The sequence below is a fragment of the Amphichorda felina genome (assembly GCF_050947745.1).
Source record: "Amphichorda felina strain 45539 chromosome Unknown scaffold_4, whole genome shotgun sequence".
In the NCBI taxonomy this organism is placed as follows: domain Eukaryota; kingdom Fungi; phylum Ascomycota; class Sordariomycetes; order Hypocreales; family Bionectriaceae; genus Amphichorda; species Amphichorda felina.
In genome coordinates this window covers 1582298-1600938 of record NW_028145046.1, presented here as the reverse complement: position 1 = coordinate 1600938, position 18641 = coordinate 1582298, and the positions used below count along the sequence as shown (strand labels likewise).

The following is an 18641-nucleotide window of genomic DNA, read 5'->3' as shown; positions in this document are numbered from 1 at the left end:
ATGGAGGAAGATGGTGGAAAGTGAAGTGACGTGCCAGGAGCACACCGTTGATGTGTTGGGGGACGTTTGGTGGCTGGGTGAGTGGGTTGGTGCTGGATTACTGGACGGATTCAGCATTCTTGTGCAACGTTGGGGATTTCCCGGCCAGGACGCAAAGTGCATGGAAGGTTCGATGGAAGCGGAAAGGAATTGTGCATGGTTCATCCTAAGACAATTAAAACTATTATCCGTAATCGCCAAGATTTGATGCCCATAAATTCAGACGAGCGAATGACATGGTTGTCTTTGGTATTGTTCGGTCAAGTGTTTGCTCCTTAGTGGGTGAAGCCTTTGTCTTGACTGTGGCTGGTACAGCTAGCCTAGGCCTGTATTCGTAGAGGGCTGTGGCACCCTGTGGAATTTGGAATAGATCAGAGTCCCAGGACCCAGACCATGCTCTCGGAGGCAAAATCTAGACGCCTTTTGGGGAGGTAGCAGTGGCTTTACTCGGTATTGGCATTTGGCAACGCAAGGGCCAAGAGGCTGTGGTCGAAGGTGACTGGATTACTAGTGATAGTCCATTGATGGGCATGCTAACCCGTCGGTTTCTGGCGGACATGAAAAGGCGGAGATTCGGAGAGGAAGAAAACGATGGCATGATCCCAAATTTCTCTTCTTGGTAGGCATCGTCTTGATCTTCCGTGTCGTGCGTTGGGCGTGGCGACCAGGGTCGGCATCTGCGCGGCAGCATCCGTGCTATTAGAGAGAGCGTATTATTACTCTGTACTACGTAGTGGAATACGCTCCAGCGGAGCCCAATACGACAACCGAATACGCAAATCCACATGGCAGCTAAGCAGCTAATTCCTTGCTGACACGCTTCCACCGCGCCCGTGTCAACTGCCGCATAGTATATGGAGAATGCCCAGCCAAATCCCCGTTCGCTAGGACTGCCGACGCGCACTTACACGCCGGTTCCAGGCACTGCCCTTCTTGGCGACTGACTGTTTCCAATGCCCATGTCGCCCGCTTAACGAGGCGCTGGAGACACACATTGCCTGATTCATCGAATCCATTCTGTGATCTGTCTGTGGTGTACCACGAGCGTGACAGATGCTGTCCAAAGAGCGCCGTGTAAGCTTGGCGTAGCCGCCATCCAACGTCTCCACGAGGCTAAGGATCATGGCTGGGTTGTGCGTATATCGAATTCCCACCTGGGGGCTCATCAGTCGAATTGATCGTTATTTGGAATACCTCATGGTATTCTGATCAAACTTCTAAATACTAGTATATAAGGATCCCAATAGTCTTTGCCGTGGACGTTGATACCACCACCCAGACCCAACCAAGAACCAACTCGCCAGGCACCCAAACAGCCCCTTCCACGCTCCTACTACACTCCTGCCACAATCTTACCACATAATATCACCTGAGATCCATCTCCGACCGCCATAATGCTTCCCGAGCTCACTCTCAAGAGTGCCGTTGCTGCCCTCGCCATGGTCCTCCCGGCCATGGCAGCACCCCAGATGGCCAAGCGCACGGATAACCACACCGGCGAGCTCAGTTTGACAGCCAAGCTGCGCCTTGCAGACACGTAAGTTTCCACTCTCTGATGTAACCGGGGGAAAGGGCCATTTTCTAATTATGTAGTGCCGCCGACCGTTACAAGCTCCTCGATGACGATCAGTTTGTCTACGACTTCAACGGTAACAATCCGCTTGCTACCGCCCAGAATTTTCCTGCCCTTGTCGGCTCTGGCTCCTCCTTTACCATCACGTCTCTAGACGGTACTGTACCTAGAATACCCTGTTTCCCCCCGAGTAACGCTAATATGTCTCAACAGCATGCAGCATGTCGTTCCTCCACCTCCACCCTCGCGCCACCGAGCTCTTCGCGGTCACCTCAGGGCGCGTCCTCACCGAGATGATCCCCGAGATCGGCGTCCCCGACTCCGAGGGTAACCAGCGGGTCATCCGCGCCGATCTCACGGCCGGCATGGTGACTCTCTTCCCCGGCGGGTCGTTCCACACACAAGTGAACCCCGAGTGTGTGCCGGCCAACATCACGGCCGCCTTCAACAGCGAGGACCCCGGCGCGGCTGTGATCGCGGAGCAGATGTTTGGCTTTAGCGACGATGTCATCTCTACCGCCTTTGGGGGTGCCATCGCTGGCGAGGATATTGACAAGATCAGGGATGCTATCCCCGGCCCCGTGGTTACCACGATCGAGGAGTGCCTGAGCAAGTGTGGTAAGCAGAAGCGCCAGCTGTGAGATGCTCGCCATGGCCGTGGCCCACAGCATGAGCCTGTGACGCGAGATGGGATTGGGGATATGTGAGGGAGGGGTTCGGCGCAAGCCAATCAAAGCATATCTACTTAGAACTGTTTAGAAGCGAATAGAAAATAGACAAATAGACATCCCCAACCTTGCTTGCACTTCCGAATGCGTTGGTCTTACTGTCAATGAGTCTCCCGATCCCTCTTACAACGGGAGGTACCTACGATTCGGAGAAAACAATAGACTCCGAGCGTAGTTGCATAGGTTCAATGTATAATTTAAGCGTAATATACATAGTACCTTGCAGCCTTGATACTGATGATCATTGGCACTACGGAGTATTCGTACTTCGTATGTCATCATTGTCATGGCCCCAGTCCGGGCCTCCGGGCTCAGCTCCACTATTCGTGGCGTCTCGGCTCCGGCCAGGCCCCACTGGCACTATACTACCTATACCGTATCTACTATTATGTACTACCACTAATAGGTAGTGATTAATACAAGTACGTAGTACTATATGTACTATGGTATGTTCCCCGAGCAGCTCTCTGTCCGTTCGATAATGTTGCCGTTGAGAATCTTCACCGATGAATTCTCCACGGATCCCTTTGAATACAAGGGCGTCGGAGACGCCAGAGGATATCCCATTTGGGACATCCAATATGCTCCCGGGGGTCTCCGGCGGTCTGATAGGTTTACTGTATTTGAAATCTTCAATCCCGCCCTTTGGCAGACGGTCCACCAAATGCGCTGAGCAGCGTGGCGGAGGCGGTGCTCGCGTGAGATTCCCCTGCCAAACAGGAACACGACCCACCGAAACCGTCTAGTGCTGACAACAATATACATATGTAGTAGGCGAGGTAGTGTAGTATTTTACTCATTTGAGTCATTCGGAGGGCACCCTGGGCGCCCTCCTATGTATTACGAGGATATAGTCGCCGTAAATGGCTTTGCACATACGGAGTACGTACGACATATACGTACTGCTATGTGACAGAAAGATACATAAGCAGGGGCCGAGACGTCGTCAGATGCAGAGAGCAGAGGAGATCACCGCCAACGCAAAACCTAACGCCGGCAGTTGAATGATTAGTCGCGCCCTAGAAGACCCCCATAAACATAGGCAAGCCCATCGACCATCTAAGCGATACACCGCACTACATAGTATCTCGCTTTCGCACTTCATCCACCCCACCACGACTCTATCTAGTTCTCATCTTCCAGCCGCCAGCAACGACACTGAGTATGCCCGACGACGCCAACCCACCGGCGCCCCGCGCAGCCAGCTTCAGGCTTCGCAGAGCCCATGGTAAATCCAGAAACGGGTGCCTGCGATGTAAGCAGCAGCGTAAGAAGGTACGTGTGGTACATCGTCTCTCGTGGTTCCACGGACGTTGACTGTTGTTAGTGCGACGAGTTGAGACCCAGCTGCTCCAGATGTGCCAACCGCATGTACTCTTGCCAGTATCTGGGGCTCCAGAACTCTCAGGCCGAAACCTTCTCGGACGAGGAGCAGTCCTTGGTCAATCTCTCGGTTCCCGATTTGCCTGTCCCGTCAGGCGCGCGAGGACTACTGGGGTTCTCGGACGGCCACCTCTCAGTCCCTCCTTCTCCGCCTATCAGTGCCTCTTACCCGGCTTCGCCAGCTTCGTGTTTCCCAAGCATCTGTGATGACGGGCCCTCATTAAACCCGCAATCTTCTGTGACTCTCGACTCGACAGAATTCAGTCTCTTGAGCCACTTCCTCACGCACACCAGCCAAACCGTACCCTATGACCATGTCGACCTCTATGCCCTCTCCGTGGGGATACCCAATCTTGCCTTTTACAGCAAGCCCGTCATGTCGTCCCTGTTATCCCTGGCTGCGGCCTGCAAGTGCCACGACATAGCCAGGAGAGCCCAGAACCCCATGGACCCCCGGACTCTGGCGGAGATCCGGGACCTGCTCGCCTTCGCCGAGCGCCACCACGGGGCTTCCCTGCAGCACATCCAGGCCGCGATTCTCACCCAGGGCTGCTACGACAACGTCCTCGCCAACGCGGCGCTCATGGTTCTGTACACCTCGGCCAGCCACGCCGTCCGCGTACATCTCACGGCCACGGCGCAGCGCACGGGGCAGCAGCTCCCGATCGACGTGCTCCTGCAGCACTCGAGCTCCCATTGGATCTTGTTCACGCGCGCGGCGCACACAGCGTCCATGGCCGTGCTCAACAACCACGTCTTCGATGCTGCAAAGGAGGATCAGACTGCCCCTGCCCCTGCCCCTTCCCCTGCTGCGGGGCCGTCGAGGGCAGAGTCATGCAGCACGGCTGTCTTGTGCCCACAGGGCGGCCCATCAGAGAGCACGAGGAACGCGTTCCTCCCCGTGGTCGCGTCGACCTATGTTCGAGCCCTCGAGGGTCTACGCCGGAAGGCCGAGTCGACACTATCGTCCTCGTCCTGCAGCTACCTGGAGCTCCAGGCCTGCCTGGAGACACTGCCGGTGCTCGAAATGCGAGCGTCGACCGCGCTGGGTCCGAGAGAGGGCAGTAGCAATGAGGGCGAGGCGGCTTCCGCAGAGGAGTCCATGGCCTTTGGGGGAAACTCGCGGGTCTCGGAATGGATTGGGAAATACATGGTCCGCGTGACGTCGATGACGTCGTCGACGGCGCTCCGGCGAATCGTCATGTCGTTTCTGAACCTGGCACCGGTGGGCTACCTCAACCTCGTCCAGACGGTGCTGGATTTGCCGTCGGACGAGGTGCCGTCGCTGGACGCGGCGCACCTGCTGGCCATGGACATCTTTGCCCATTGGCTCGTGCTTGTCATGCTGCTGGACGGCGTGTGGTGGATTGGCGAGATTGGGCACTGGGAGCTGGGGAAGGCTATATCGTTGATCAAGTCGCAAAACTGGCTTGATCCTGCGGCGCACGGAGGGCAGCCGTGGTGGCCCGAGAGCATGTACTTGGTTAAGCGGGAGCTCACATGTCACAGTTAGGTTAGGGGAATCATCAGGAATAAATCACGAATAGTGGAGGACTGGAGTGTTTTAAATCCAAATCCAGGGAAACAAGCCAAATCTACCTTGAAGAGCCAGGCAACCCAAACAAGGAGGAAGGAACCAGAGGAACAGTCTAACGGATAACAGAGGTAAAGATAGGTGACAAGCAAGCTTCGGTTCACCGGCATCGGCGATGGCCCAATCAGGACCAACTGCCACTAATAATGCAGCTTGCGCACCGCCACCAATCGAGCTGCAGCCTGCACCTAGCCTTGGGAGCGAAGCACTAACCAGAAGGGAGCAACACCGTTGACTTCTCCCGCCACTCCGATTCTTCTTCCATAATATTATTCCCATTGCCAACTACGCCGACATCAACGCCTAGCAGTTTCCCGTCGGGAATAGTCGCTTGGGCATGAAACTCTGAGCTGAAGCGCCGGTGTAAAAGCTGGTTGCTTCTAAACCGTCGCAGTTGTCACCGCCACATCCTCTCCTCCGTCGCCACTCCTCCGCCACTACGTACTACCCGGCAGCCCGTCATCTTTACTACAGGTTAGTACTAATAGTATCAAGGGAGATCGATTATTAGGTTCAACCTAGGCGCAGGCAGAGCGCATCCCTAGGCAGAACTCTACCCAGCTCCAAGGGTCAGATACCTCTAAGGAGTAGGTACTTCATTGCTGTCCCCATCAGTACTTAGCCATGGAGTCTGGCCGCAGCGATGGACTGGGCAAGCTGCTTCCAAAGTCCATCTCTGAGAAGCGTCGCCTGCGCAAGCAGATGAAGTCGGCAGCCTCGGGAACGCTGCGCCAGAAGACGTCGTCTCTCCTATCCGTGGGCGATAGCGACGGCACCTCGGCCTCGACCAACATGGGCGACGATGACGGCGACGACCGGAGCTTCGGCTCCTTCGAGTCGGGCCCGGATCCCGAATCCTCCGCGGCAGCTTCCAAGAGGAGCTCCAGGAGCTTCAAGAGCGCATCGCGCAACGCGTCACAGTGAGTCTTTGCGGTCCTGCAAGCAGAATCTTGTTTTGTGAGCTCATTCTTCGGATCCATCCGTCACATCCACATCCACATCCACATCACTCGTGCTGGCTCTGGGTGGCGTTGGTGTGGGGCAGCGACCGGTGAGGCGGGTGGAGATCTGGAGGATTCCAGGTGTGGGAGGCTTGGAGCACTGGGGGGCACTGGGAGCTCTGGGAGCTTCTGGGAACGCTGGGGCGCCTCACCTTCGTTTTCGGCTTCCAGCTGCTGAGCTCCAGCTGCAACCTGGAACCTGGTGATGCCCCAGCCTCCGCCCTGGAAACTGGAAGCAACCAACCCTTCCACGTCCTACCCAGCTTTCTCTAGCACCGTCATCGCTTTGCCTTGTCCTTCTTTTTTCCTTCTTTTTTTTTTGTCTTCATCCCTCTCTGTCCTTGCATACATCGTTTGTGCGCTCGTCTTTCTTCCTTTTGCCCTGTGTACGGATACCAAGTGGATATGCGTATTCCGTACGAATACAATAATTGAGCTTCTCTAACCGAACCCCTCCTACCCTAACAGATCACCGTCGAGACCAGCAAGTGTCTCGCAGCATCCATCGCTCATCGGCTACCTCACCACTTCGTCCCCCGTCGTCCAGGCCGCGCACTTCGACCCCCATTCCCAGTCACCCTCCCAGTCACCGGCTCAGCCACTGGCAGGGAACCCACGACATTCTTCACCTGCGGCACCCACAGAACCCCCTGCCGATCTGTCGACAATTGGGCCCCCGACTGCGGCCAGAGTTGCACCTCCCACCCTACGATCACGACTCTCCAGGGACGCCGACAATAAACCCCTCCCCCCTCTGACACCGCCCCCAAACTCCGACGGCAGTGCCCCTGCCATTGTCAATACTCCCCCGACTCCGACCCAAGATCCGTTCGGGAGCCTCAACGAGCGAGCCTCGACCTGGAGAATCCCGAGTCCCGTCACCAGCGCCGATGGCCCGTCCGTCTCCCGCGGCGTGAACACCCATAAACGAAGCTCCTCGGCGTCTGCCGCCATCGGTCCCAGCAAACTCTCCAGCGTCACTGCAAACCCCTTGACACCGCCACTCGAGGTCAACGAGCCCAACAACTCTAGCAGCACGGGATTCTTCTCGTCCATGATCTCGGCTGCCCAGACCGCCGCCAACAACCTCAGCACCAATATACAGAACTCGGGCATTAGCCTGGGAGGGGGAAACAAGGACAGGACAACGTCAAAGTCCCCCAACGCTCCGCATTCCCTCTCTACTAGTCAGCCCGAGAACGAACCAGTACCCGCAGCCAACCCCGTGGCACAAACCAACAACACCATGGATCAGAAGGACTCGGCGGTGCGGACCCTCGGCGCAGGTGACCTCAGCCTAAGCCAGCTTGGTCTGGAGGAGCCGGCAAGCTCGGTAGCATCCCCCTCCAGCGCAAGGTTCGCCGACCTCGACAACACAAGGGCCCGATCCGAGTCAGCCCCTGCCGATGCCCAGACCAGCAATGGCGAATTCCTGTCCGAGGAAGCCGCCAGTAGGCCGCGATCTCTTATCGAGGGCGCCAATGGAGATGCCACGCCACCACAGCCACAGGTTGAAATCGAGGATAAATTTGGCATGGACCGCGCCGGCAGCCTGCGTAGAGCGCACAGGAAGCGGGGCAGCTCCGTGACCACAATCGGCACGGGCATGAATGTGGGAGCGCCCCTAGCCGGCGTCATGAGCCCCGTCACCCAACCCGCTGCCAACGTCAGCTCGCCGAAGCTTACCGGGTTCGCCATCGCCAGCAAGAAGAGAAATAGGGACTTCCATTCCATCTTCAAAAGCGTCCCGGACGATGACTATCTCATCGAGGACTATAGCTGTGCCCTGCAGAGAGAGATTCTTGCCCACGGCCGCTTATACGTCTCCGAGGGTCACCTGTGTTTTAGCAGCAACATCCTGGGCTGGACTACCACGCTCGTCATGAGCTTCGATGAGATTGTGTCGGTGGAAAAGAGGAGCACCGCTCTTCTCTTCAAAAACGGGCTAATGATCTCGACTCTCCACGCAAAGCACGTATTTGCAAGCTTCACTAGCCGCGACGCAACTTACGATCTGATTGTGAACATTTGGAAGCTGGGACATCCGACACTCACGAGCACCCTCAACGGGGTTCGGTTAGAGGGAACGGGTGGAGACAAGACAGAAAAGATAGATGGCGAGCCATCGACGTTAGAGACAGAGACCCAGGTCGATTCCGACAGCGGCGAAGAAAGCGAGGACGAGGGAGACGAGTTCTACGATGAAGAGGAAACCGAGGGTGGTGCAGGCTACGACACAGCAGAAGCTGGAGGCGACGGGGGGCCTGAAAAGGCCGACGCTAGGAAGGCGTCCGGCATGACAACGGCGAACGGCATGCCGGCAGGGCAGAGTAAGGATGCTACTTCTGGGCCCGGCGCTGTCGACTTCCCCGGCCCCGCAACGCATCCGCCCACAGAATGTGGCGATGCCAGTTCTCATTACGATAAGGTGGTCGGGGACGACGTCATCCCCGCTCCTCTCGGCAGAGTATACAACCTCATGTTTGGCCAGCCCTCTGCTGCCTTCATGACCAAGTTCTTGACGGCCGACCAGAAGTGCTCCGATGTGCAATTAGACGACAAGAGGGGTCTCAACCTCGAGAACAAGTCGCGCACGTACACCTACATCAAGCCTCTGTACGGCGCCATTGGGCCCAAGTCGACGAAATGCTGCATTACGGAGACTGTTGAGAACCTCGACTTTGAGAAGGCGGCCAACGTGACAATGTCAACTCAAACACCCGAGGTTCCCAGCGGCAACGTATTCGTTGTCAAGACAAAGTACTGTCTTTCTTGGGCAGAGAACAATTCCACCAGGATACAGGTCAACTGCACCATCGAGTGGTCCGGCAAGAGCTGGATCAAGGGTGAGTCTGCTTCTTGTTGAGGGGGTCTATCGTCGTTGACTGCAAGCTAACTAATACACAGGGCCTATCGAAAAGGCAGCCAACGAAGGCCAGGCGGATTACTGCAAAGCTATTATTGCCTCTCTGAGGACTGCCGTCTCGTCCAGGTCACGAGCAGGCACAGGTGCTAACGGTGCCGCCAGGGGCAAGAAGAAGGGCAAGAAGAGCAAGTCTGCCCAGCTGACCTCAGGAGCAACAGCGCAGGCAGCGCCTAAGAATGCTGCCAAGAGTAACTGGGGTCTGCTAGAGCCGGTGCGTCCACTGGTGGAGCCGATCACGGATATCCTCCAGCCCCTGGTAACTGGTAACGTCATGTATGGGCTCCTCGTCGGCCTGTTGGTCACGACGTGGTTCGGTTTTGGGTTCGCGCCAAGCAGGAACGTTTCCCCCTACGGTCCTAACACCAACATCTATGAGCCTGACCGGCTCGCGGCGTATGAAGAAATGTGGCGGAGGGAAGACAGCGAGCTGTGGGAGTGGCTGGAGGAGCGGATCGGGCTGGAGCGACTGAACGCCGAGGGCAACACCGGTCGTAAGAAGGCCATGTCGCCGCGGACGGCTGAGGAGAAGCTGAGGGAAGAGCGGATGGATACGAGGGAGGTGGAAGAGGCAATGCGGGTGACGGAGGAGAAGCTTAAGGTGTTGCAGGATGCGGTGGGGAGATCAAGCAAGATGGCGGAGGGTGCTGGGCTCAGCCATTCAGATGGGGTTTGAAGGGCGATATAAAAGACCGGGCGGCGCATATATTATCATCACTATTCTTGACAGAAGCATTTAGCGAATTGATTCCTTTGTTTAGTTAAAATCGTCGCGCATCTTGCTCTAGTGCCAGATAGATACCTAACTCAGTACTCTCTAGCCGACGCTCTCCTAGGGACGCCGTGTTAGATTTATCTGCCAAGGTGGGCGGTGTATTTACTAGTATTATCATCATTGCTCTCGTTTTAACAAATGGGCTCCTTTATTTGGTTCGTTTCGTCCGGCATGTTATTGATCTAGCGCCAGATAATGCTCGATAATACTCTACGGATAGCTGATGCGCTCTTGGGGTCGTTGTCTTGAATTTATCCGCAAATTTGATGGTCTCCAGGTGAGAAAGGTTTCCTATTTGGGAAATCTACCACCGACAGGTGTCTCAACGGTGCTTAGCAGCGAAACGGCGTACCAAACCCGTGGCGCAGATAATTAGAGTTGAACCCTACTTTCTTGGCACATATCAGTATGTGTAAGGAAGAACATTTGTATTATTTCTACTGGGAAGAACCTCCGTCTGAGCATGTATCACGGGGTGGAACACCTCGGTCAGTCTCTGTCGCGAAGCCTACCAGAAAGCCTGTCAAAACGTCATGCAGTACAGATACCAGTACGAGTATTACTACTAGTTCGGTGCCCAAGTTGCAAAGGTAGGGTCGGACAGTCCCGGGGAACCACCGGTGGGGAACCGTTAGTGACGAATGTCATGAGGGTCAGAAGACACGCAATCCGAGTCGCAGACTTGTTAGCTTCACAATTGTTGCCCCTGCAGTTTGGAGTCCTCAGCTGACGATATGCAGCCCAGGAGCGCCTCTTCTGGTTTCGGACCGTAGCACGGGCCTCGATGGGCACTCGTTCTCGGGCAGTGGACACCACCGCCGCGACGATCATGAGCCGGGGGCTCCAAGAGTCCAAATACCGCCTCCAGCCCTCTATCGTACCAGGCGGGCGACAGGTGCGTCTTGGCACATGCATGGAGCAGCCCTACGGACTCGATTCCCAACTGCTGCAGTGTTAATGCCTTAACACCAACTTACCATTGGCCAACGGATCGACAACATGAGATGGGTCACACCCGCGAGACACCCCCCTCCGGCACTCCAGTCACTTCGTGTCCGTGCCGTTAGGCGGTGTCATGGCCGGCGGTGACATGGCCGGCGGCGTCTTGGTCGGGAACTCGTTGGCTGACAAATGAGGCATAGGTAGTTGTAGTCTTGTCTGTCGGAACACGGCAAGACACAGAGGCTCATGAGAGAGAGAGACCCACGGTGGTCAGACGCACACCGCGGCGCAGCACCTGTGTGCCTCGCGGCGTCAAGTCAGCCACAACGCCGCACAGGCTGGCAGTGCCCATGCAGGACAAAAAGCTCAGTGCGAAGTATGGATACGGGTCAAGCGTCTCATCGATCCATGGGTAGTACGATCCACAGGGATCAGAACTGGCGGGGGGTCAGGGGAACTGGGCAACATCAACCAATTCTCCCGAGTAGCTTCACCATTGGATCACTAACGCTGATGACTACTGACGTGGATAAAGCATTCGTCTTCGAAGAACTTCGCACGAATGGTAATATGTCGGAAGAAGGTGCGGCGGCTGCTTGCTCCTGCCGCTGATGCGGAGTGGAGAACCCCTGCCTGCTCTGTTCCGCGCCGTCGTCTGTCTCCTGCCACAGTGCTAACCTGGAACTGCCTACCTAGGTAGGTTACCTACCTACCTCACTTACCTACCTGGAGCCTGGGCAGCTAGGTGATGGAAGCTGCAAGTCCTAGCACATCCATGCAGCAGGAGGCCTGACGGCACTGAGGCAGTCCTACACTCTCGCATCCCGCGCCGTAGGACCTTGGGGCGGGCCTCTTCTGGCCCTTGCAACCTGGAGTCCCCCACCATTCTTCCCTTCCATCTCAACTTGGCCCCAAGAAGAGAACTTGGTACCCTCTTCAGCCGAATCGCAATGGGCTGTGGCGGGATTCCCAGATAAGCTGAGTCCATTACCTACCTACCTCAGGTATTCAACCGCTCCCCTCTTGCCTTCTTCCCTTGACTTGTCTCTCCCAAACTTCCATACCGGTATTTTGTCATCTAGCCTAGATGAAAGAGACACCCAGCACCTTCGTCATGGACACCAAGAGGCGATCGTCGTTGGACGATCCTGGTGTCACCGCCTCAGCCCTACGACGCCTCACACAGACTCCGCTGTTGGGACTGAGGCGTCAAGGGACAGCTTCGACTTCATCGAGCTCAGCGTCGTCGATTGCATCTCACGACTACGATGAGCAGACGGCTTGCGTGTAAGCTTGCTCCATGATCACGTCTCCTGCCCCCATGGCCCTGCTACACAAACTCACACAATGCCTACCTATCTACTCCATGACATCCAATAACCCTCACTCACTCACCCCGCCGCCAGAGCTCGCGATACACCTCAACATGAGTGCAACCTCAACCGCTTCATGGTCTGGGTGGCCTTCAAGCGCAACGCGTCCCCGAAGATGACGCCCGATGATCGCCGCCAGTGCCCCTTAGCGGGCTGCCGCAGGCGCTTCGCCAACCACGAACTTATGCTCCAGCATCTCTACTCCTGCGAGGAACTCGCCAGTGGCAGGTACTGGTGCTATGACTGCAACCGCGCCGAGCGCTTTGTCGACACCAAGTGCAAGCAATGCCTCGGCCACCCGTCCAAGAGGAAGAAGATCATGTTCATGGCCAAGAACTTCTTCAGCTCCCTGGGCCACCGTGACTCCAGGCCCAGCAGCCTCCCCGATCTCGATATCGACATCGACGAGGCTCCCCCGACCTACCATGAGTCGCTCAGTGTACCCCCAACACCACGGCCACACCAGGTTGAGCTGCAGGCCAACGAGATCCACGAGATTGACTCCCACGAAATCCGACTCTCGACAATCATGGAGGATACAGAAGATGATCCTATTCCGATACCCCTACAGGTGCCTCAGATGCCTCAGGTGCCACAGATGCCACAGGTCCCGCAGACGACTCGGCCAATAGTCCATGTACCCAAATTCGCTCCCCCGCCAAGCACTGATCCTGCTGAGCTCGAGTCTGCCAACTGGCAACTCTCAGCCCAGCCTATGACCGGAGTACCTACCAACTGGCAGCTGCCAGCCCAGCAGCCTATGACTGTGGCCCCTGCCAACCTCAGCCTCTTCAAAGGTGAACAGCAGGTTGCCAGCCCTGTCGTCCGTCCAACCCTACAAGTACAGACTACAGACCTCTCACAACATGATGTCCGGGCGCAGCCTCCACGCCGAAGCAAGATGCTGGCCCCGAGCTCCTCGGTCCGGTCAACCGCGAGCACCAACAGCACCAACAGCACCGCCAGTAGTGGGAGTTATGTCATCTCGCCCATGACTTCGAGTTCGTGGTCAGATGAATGGGCTCGTGCCCCCGGGTACGAATCTACGCTGACAACGCCGGCCGACGAATTCGCTCCGAATAACCCCTTCGGACCCTCACACAAGCCAGCCCCTGAATTCCCAACGTCAAATCCGTTCCTATCCGAGGATGCCCAGCTAGGAGTTAACGATCAGTTGGATGTAAACATGGGCCAGACAGAGCTCCCCGCCAATATCCCCATCATGATGGGTGTGATCCCGCCAACTGACCCCGCCGCTGCCTTGAACCCTTTCCAACCGCCATTCCCATTCGGCACAACCACCACATCTGATCTGCCTTTAGATACCGATCTGTCCCTCAATGGAAACATTCGAAACCAAACACAATTCCCGAGGCTGGAGCTTGAACCGACCGGCTCTGATCATGGAAGAGCCCACTCCCTTGTCAAGACCGCTTGGGGTGCCCTGCAGATGCACGTCGCCGAGTCCATGGAGAGATTGCAAAATATAGAGAACAACCATCTCGTCGTCCAGCTTCTGGCCATGTCACCTGAACTTGTCACATCCGCTGGTCTCAAGGCTCTGAATAACATCCTAGACCGTGTCATGGTGGAATCTCCCATTGATCTCCTGTGCTTTATTCACCTGGTTTATTCCTTTTCCGTGGTTATTCACGAGCAAGATGCCCCAAGTCGAGGCAGCATGTTATTCTCCCAGGCAATATCCTACGCGTCATGGCTCACAAAACTGGATCGCCGTCCCTACTTCACGATTGTCAATGCTTTGTGGAAACCCAGTGGCATGGAGAAGGGTGAGGTTGTTGCTCTAATGAGGAAGACGTCGAATGCAGCAGCTTCTCGGCCAAAGGGGAAACAACCTCAGCATCTGGCCCCTGAACCATCTATGGATTCACTGGCTTTTGTTGCCCAATTCTTCTTAGATGGTAAGTCTTGCGAGGAAAATAACGATACATGGCGTGGTCTTTAGCTGACCTCTGTAGAACTTGAATATTCAGCGGTCCGGGAGAAGAATGATCGAAATATTCAAACTTCGGAACTCTGCATCCAACACATGAAGGACACGACATTCAATATGACTGAAGGCTCGCAATTAGACATGGCAATGGGCTTCATGGAGAACATTCTCACAAAACAGCATGCTGACGTACCCAAATTCGTGGCAAGAATGGCTGAACTACGCCAAGGTGCCAAGTTGAGCTACGGATCGACGGTACGCCGGCTCGAGTTAGAGTTGATGAACGTGGGCAAGGTAAGCCGCCCAAAAAGAATCGATACGAAACAAAACTAACCGGCAATCGCTTAGACAACCCTTCCTCCCGATCTCTTCTTCGACACATACGTCCCATGCGTTCGAGAACATTGCTCCTGGGCGTCTCCTCAACCCAACTATCGACGGATCTATCATCGGCTCGGCGTGATGCTCATCGAGTCCATCATCCTAGCACCAGCCAACTTGAACACAGGTCCAAGGAACGATTCTCAGCTGCTCCCCGACCCCCCCTTTGATGACAATTTCAATGGAGCCACAAGTCCAAACTTGGATATTTTTGTCTTTGACACAGTCTCCGATTTTGATGCAACGTCTTCAGTTGGGTTCATGGGGCCAACACCAAATCTCACGGCTAGCTTATCTGGTGTGACACCACACACCGACGATTTGGGACAGCAATCTTCGACGCCCACGGTATCGCCACCGTCTCTAGGGCCAGCACCTTCCGCTAACTTCACGCGCCTAACGCCGGATTTCTCGGCGACGAATTCGTCTTCTGTGACACCATGCGCATCTTACACCAACAATGTTGGACGGCGATGTTCCACCGTTGCGACATCGCCGCCGTCCCAGGAACCTACGCCTTCGGCCAACAACAAGGTTGAGTCGGACCTTTACTGTGAGATATGTGGGTATCAGCCAGAGGGTGATCCTCGCTGGTTCTCGGGCAGCATGGCGAGACACAGGAAGAAACAGCATGGAAAAGCCAACGCAATCTTTTCCTGCCCTTATCCCGGGTGTAGGAGCAAATTCACGAACCGCGAGGACAACCTACACCAGCATCAGAAGAGAAAGGGGCATTTTGTGGACGGCGAGAACAGTAGTCAGCGTCGACCGAGCAAAAGGAACAAGACAGAGTAAGGTAGAGTAGGTGATCTCAGTATCAGAAGCTCGGTTGGTCACTGGGTTTTGGTGATCCGGGGACAGGTGTGACAGGAGTATTTATGCATCAGATTTGTGCTGGGGACCTTTTTTTGGTGTCATTTTTCATACGAAAACATTGGGTAATGCGTTGGGTTTGGTCGGATAAGTTTTATATGATACCATGGGGAAAAACTCGATTACAGTAGAGTTGAATAGCGAAGCACTGTTTGTATAGACAGGGGATAATGAATACACCATCTCTCCCTCTACGTTGCCATTTATTCGCCTGTAACTCTACCGCTTCATGATCTGAGAAAGGTAATAAAGACGTTGTGACCTTCTAGACGGTGGGTGCATACTACTAGTAGTAGTAAATGGGGTCTACGTTCAAGAGCTAGGGTTACACGAAAGACTCGTCCGACGGGGGATTTGGTTGCTCACTGGGTGGGAATTTCCGGGCCAATGCATGTCTCTCCATGCATTCAGTGTCACGACAGATGGTCTGATCTGGAACGGGCCGTATTGAGAATGGATATCGTGGCAGAGGAACAGTTGCGCCTGGTTGCTTGGTCCCGACAGATGGGTGCATATAGGGTAGCCTGCATTACATATCGCGGGAGGACACGACTTGGGCAGGCTTGACAACTGGGAAGATATCCTCGGTGGGGAATTGGCCTTGATAATGGAACAAGAAGGGGTAAGGTGGATTTTTTGCTTAGGTAGGATGGATAATGTTGGATCGAGGATTGCTATACGAAGTACACATAATACCTACGAATAATAATAATAGTACGGACTACAAAGTACGTACGAGGATGATAATACGTCGTACTGTGATGTATCTTGTTGCCTCGGAAGACGGTGGGTGATCTGGTGAGGTGGCCTGTCATTGATACGCTAAGCTCGAAGCGAGACTAGGGCGGTCCTCTGGAGGCTTAGTGTTGACAGTGTCGACGCGCATGGGCGTCGGGCGGACGTTTTTGTGGATGATCAGTCACGGCTGCCACCAGCCCCCCCGGACGGACCACCACTGCGCCCCCATCTCTTCAGCTGGTAATGGCATTTGATCGTCGGGTGGTCGGGGCTATGAGCTGTGAGCTTGTGAAGGGAAAGGCAGGGCTCGGAACAATCACCTGCTGTCATCTTGAGTATTCGTACTTGTAAGTTGACCCCAGCTGCAGATGGGCAGACACTTTTTACTTGTACATAATAATGCTACTACTACTCGGGCCAAGTGCGAGTAGTAAGGTACGAATAGTGAGTGGTAGACACCGGACGCGTGCTCGCACACCTCTTGGCGGTCGGCCAGCCGGCCCATTTTATCTGGCAGCGAGCTCAGCCAACCAGATTCATGTCCAGTCAGCGTCGCAGCAGCCCTTTTGGTTGCACAACCTGGAAGTCCTGCACCACTGTTTTTTGCACCTGGCCACCAGGTTCTTCTGCCCTGGCCCTCCCCTGCCTGCTTGCTAGGCTCATTCTCTTCTGTCCACGCCTCCCTCTGCTGAGCACCCGCACTCACCTCCACACCTCTCCTTGCCCACCTCATTTAACGACACCCCCAAGAACATCAGCCTCTCAACGCCAGGGTGTTTGTTCGTCGGTCTGTCCATCCAGCACACACGACCAGTGCTTTTCGACTCGACCGGCCGACGACGTCTCCGTCAACGCTCCGTCGTTGCCCTTCGGCACTCGAGCCGTCGTAAATCCCCTCGTCGCCCTGTCGGCGGCGCAGACCGGCAGGTTTCGCCCAGCTACTAGTTTTTTTTTTTAACCCTGTGTTTTGGCCCCGGCGTCGTCACGCGTGACACCTCAGCCATCGACCTGGTCCATACCGACGACCACCAACATTTGTCCTACGACGACGGTCGCCCTGCGACGCCGATGACCCCACGACACGCTATATACGGGACCTAGGATTGAATCATAACAACAGAGGGATTCGCGAACACGCCACCATGTCCTCCCTGGGGCCGTCCGGCTCCAACGCCCACGGCCTCAACTTCGGCCAGGCCAACCTCAGACGGAACCCGGGGTTTCCTCCACCCCATCCGACACAGCCTGGCAAGCAGTCGCCCGCCTCCCATACCGCGTCGCCGTACCAGTCCCAATATGCCCCTCAACAACCTCCCCAGTACCCCCAGCATCTCTTCACGTCCCAGGTCAACGGGAGCGTCCCCAATGGTAACTCCAGGGCGCCCAACTCCCACGGACACAATGCCCTCGGCGTCCAGCGTCAAAGGACGGCTCCGCCGAGGCAGCAGATTCCGCCGCAGTCTCAGCCCCAAGCGAACCCGTCGCCGATGCTGTTTCCCGGGTCCATAAGCCAGTCTGTTCAGCATGACTCGATCATGGCTCACCAGCAACAACAGCAACAGCAACAGCAACAACAACAGCAACAGCAGCAGCAACAACAACAGCATCAAGGGCACCCTTCACACCAGTCTCATCCGGGACACCAAGCACACCAGAGCCATCAGCACCATCCGCAGCACCAAGCCCTGCAAGGGCACCAGACTCATCCAGCCCATCAATCACATCCTCAACCTCCTCAGCAGCCGCAACCTCCATCCCAGCAGCAGCAGCAACACCCCCAGCAGAGGCAACAACAGCAGCATCAACTTCAGCACCAGCATCACCCTCAACAGCAGCAGCAACAGCACCAACCGCCGCCTCCCCAGCATCTGACTCACCAGCCTCAGCACCAACATCAGCACCAGCATCAACCGCAGCCCCCGTCACAACATCAGCAGCGTCAACAACAGCAACAACAGGGCCAACAGCAGCTGCCACATCAACAGCACCAGCCGAAGCAGAATCAGCACCAGCACCAGCACCAACCACCTCCGCCGCCCCCGCAACAACAGCAGCAACTACCACAGACCCAGATGCAGGCTCAGCAGCAGCCTCCACCGCCACCCAAATCTCGAGGGCATCATACACCGCAGCAGAAACAACAGCAAATACCACCGGCGGTGCCACCGGCCCAACCACCGCAACCTGAACCGATCGCTCAGCAAGACCACAGCAGTGTGGAAGTTATGGAGGTGGACGATCATCAGGAGGGGGATACAGAGGTTAGCGGTCTCGATTCGAAGTTGCTCAACGACCCTTCGTACGTGCCATCACAACCTATGGGGGATATGATGTCGCCACCGCCGGAGGGTGGGAGTTATCCAA

General features: G+C 55.8%; 4 protein-coding genes across 4 annotated transcripts; all 4 read left to right on the top strand.

Annotated features, from left to right (window-relative positions):
• Positions 1 to 1433: 1433 nt before the first annotated feature.
• On the top strand, positions 1434 to 2253 carry ACO1O0_004274 (germin family protein; the record flags this gene model as incomplete). Its single annotated transcript, XM_083193714.1, has 3 exons — positions 1434 to 1576; positions 1633 to 1769; positions 1826 to 2253. The coding sequence occupies 3 exons, from the start codon at positions 1434 to 1436 to the stop codon at positions 2251 to 2253; spliced, it is 708 nt and encodes a 235-aa protein (XP_083050662.1).
• Positions 2254 to 3709: 1456 nt separating this feature from the next.
• On the top strand, positions 3710 to 5236 carry ACO1O0_004273 (uncharacterized protein; the record flags this gene model as incomplete). Its single annotated transcript, XM_083193713.1, has 1 exon — positions 3710 to 5236. One exon carries the CDS (start codon positions 3710 to 3712, stop codon positions 5234 to 5236), a length of 1527 nt encoding a protein of 508 aa, XP_083050661.1.
• Positions 5237 to 5941: 705 nt separating this feature from the next.
• ACO1O0_004272 (GRAM and VASt domain-containing protein) lies at positions 5942 to 9917 on the top strand (the record flags this gene model as incomplete). The annotated part of the gene is made up of 3 exons (XM_083193712.1): positions 5942 to 6237; positions 6787 to 9164; positions 9226 to 9917. 3 exons carry the CDS (start codon positions 5942 to 5944, stop codon positions 9915 to 9917), a joined length of 3366 nt encoding a protein of 1121 aa, XP_083050660.1.
• A 2155-nt stretch (positions 9918 to 12072) lies between these two features.
• On the top strand, positions 12073 to 15461 carry ACO1O0_004271 (uncharacterized protein; the record flags this gene model as incomplete). The annotated part of the gene is made up of 4 exons (XM_083193711.1): positions 12073 to 12245; positions 12365 to 14253; positions 14326 to 14579; positions 14634 to 15461. The coding sequence occupies 4 exons, from the start codon at positions 12073 to 12075 to the stop codon at positions 15459 to 15461; spliced, it is 3144 nt and encodes a 1047-aa protein (XP_083050659.1).
• Positions 15462 to 18641: the final 3180 nt, after the last annotated feature.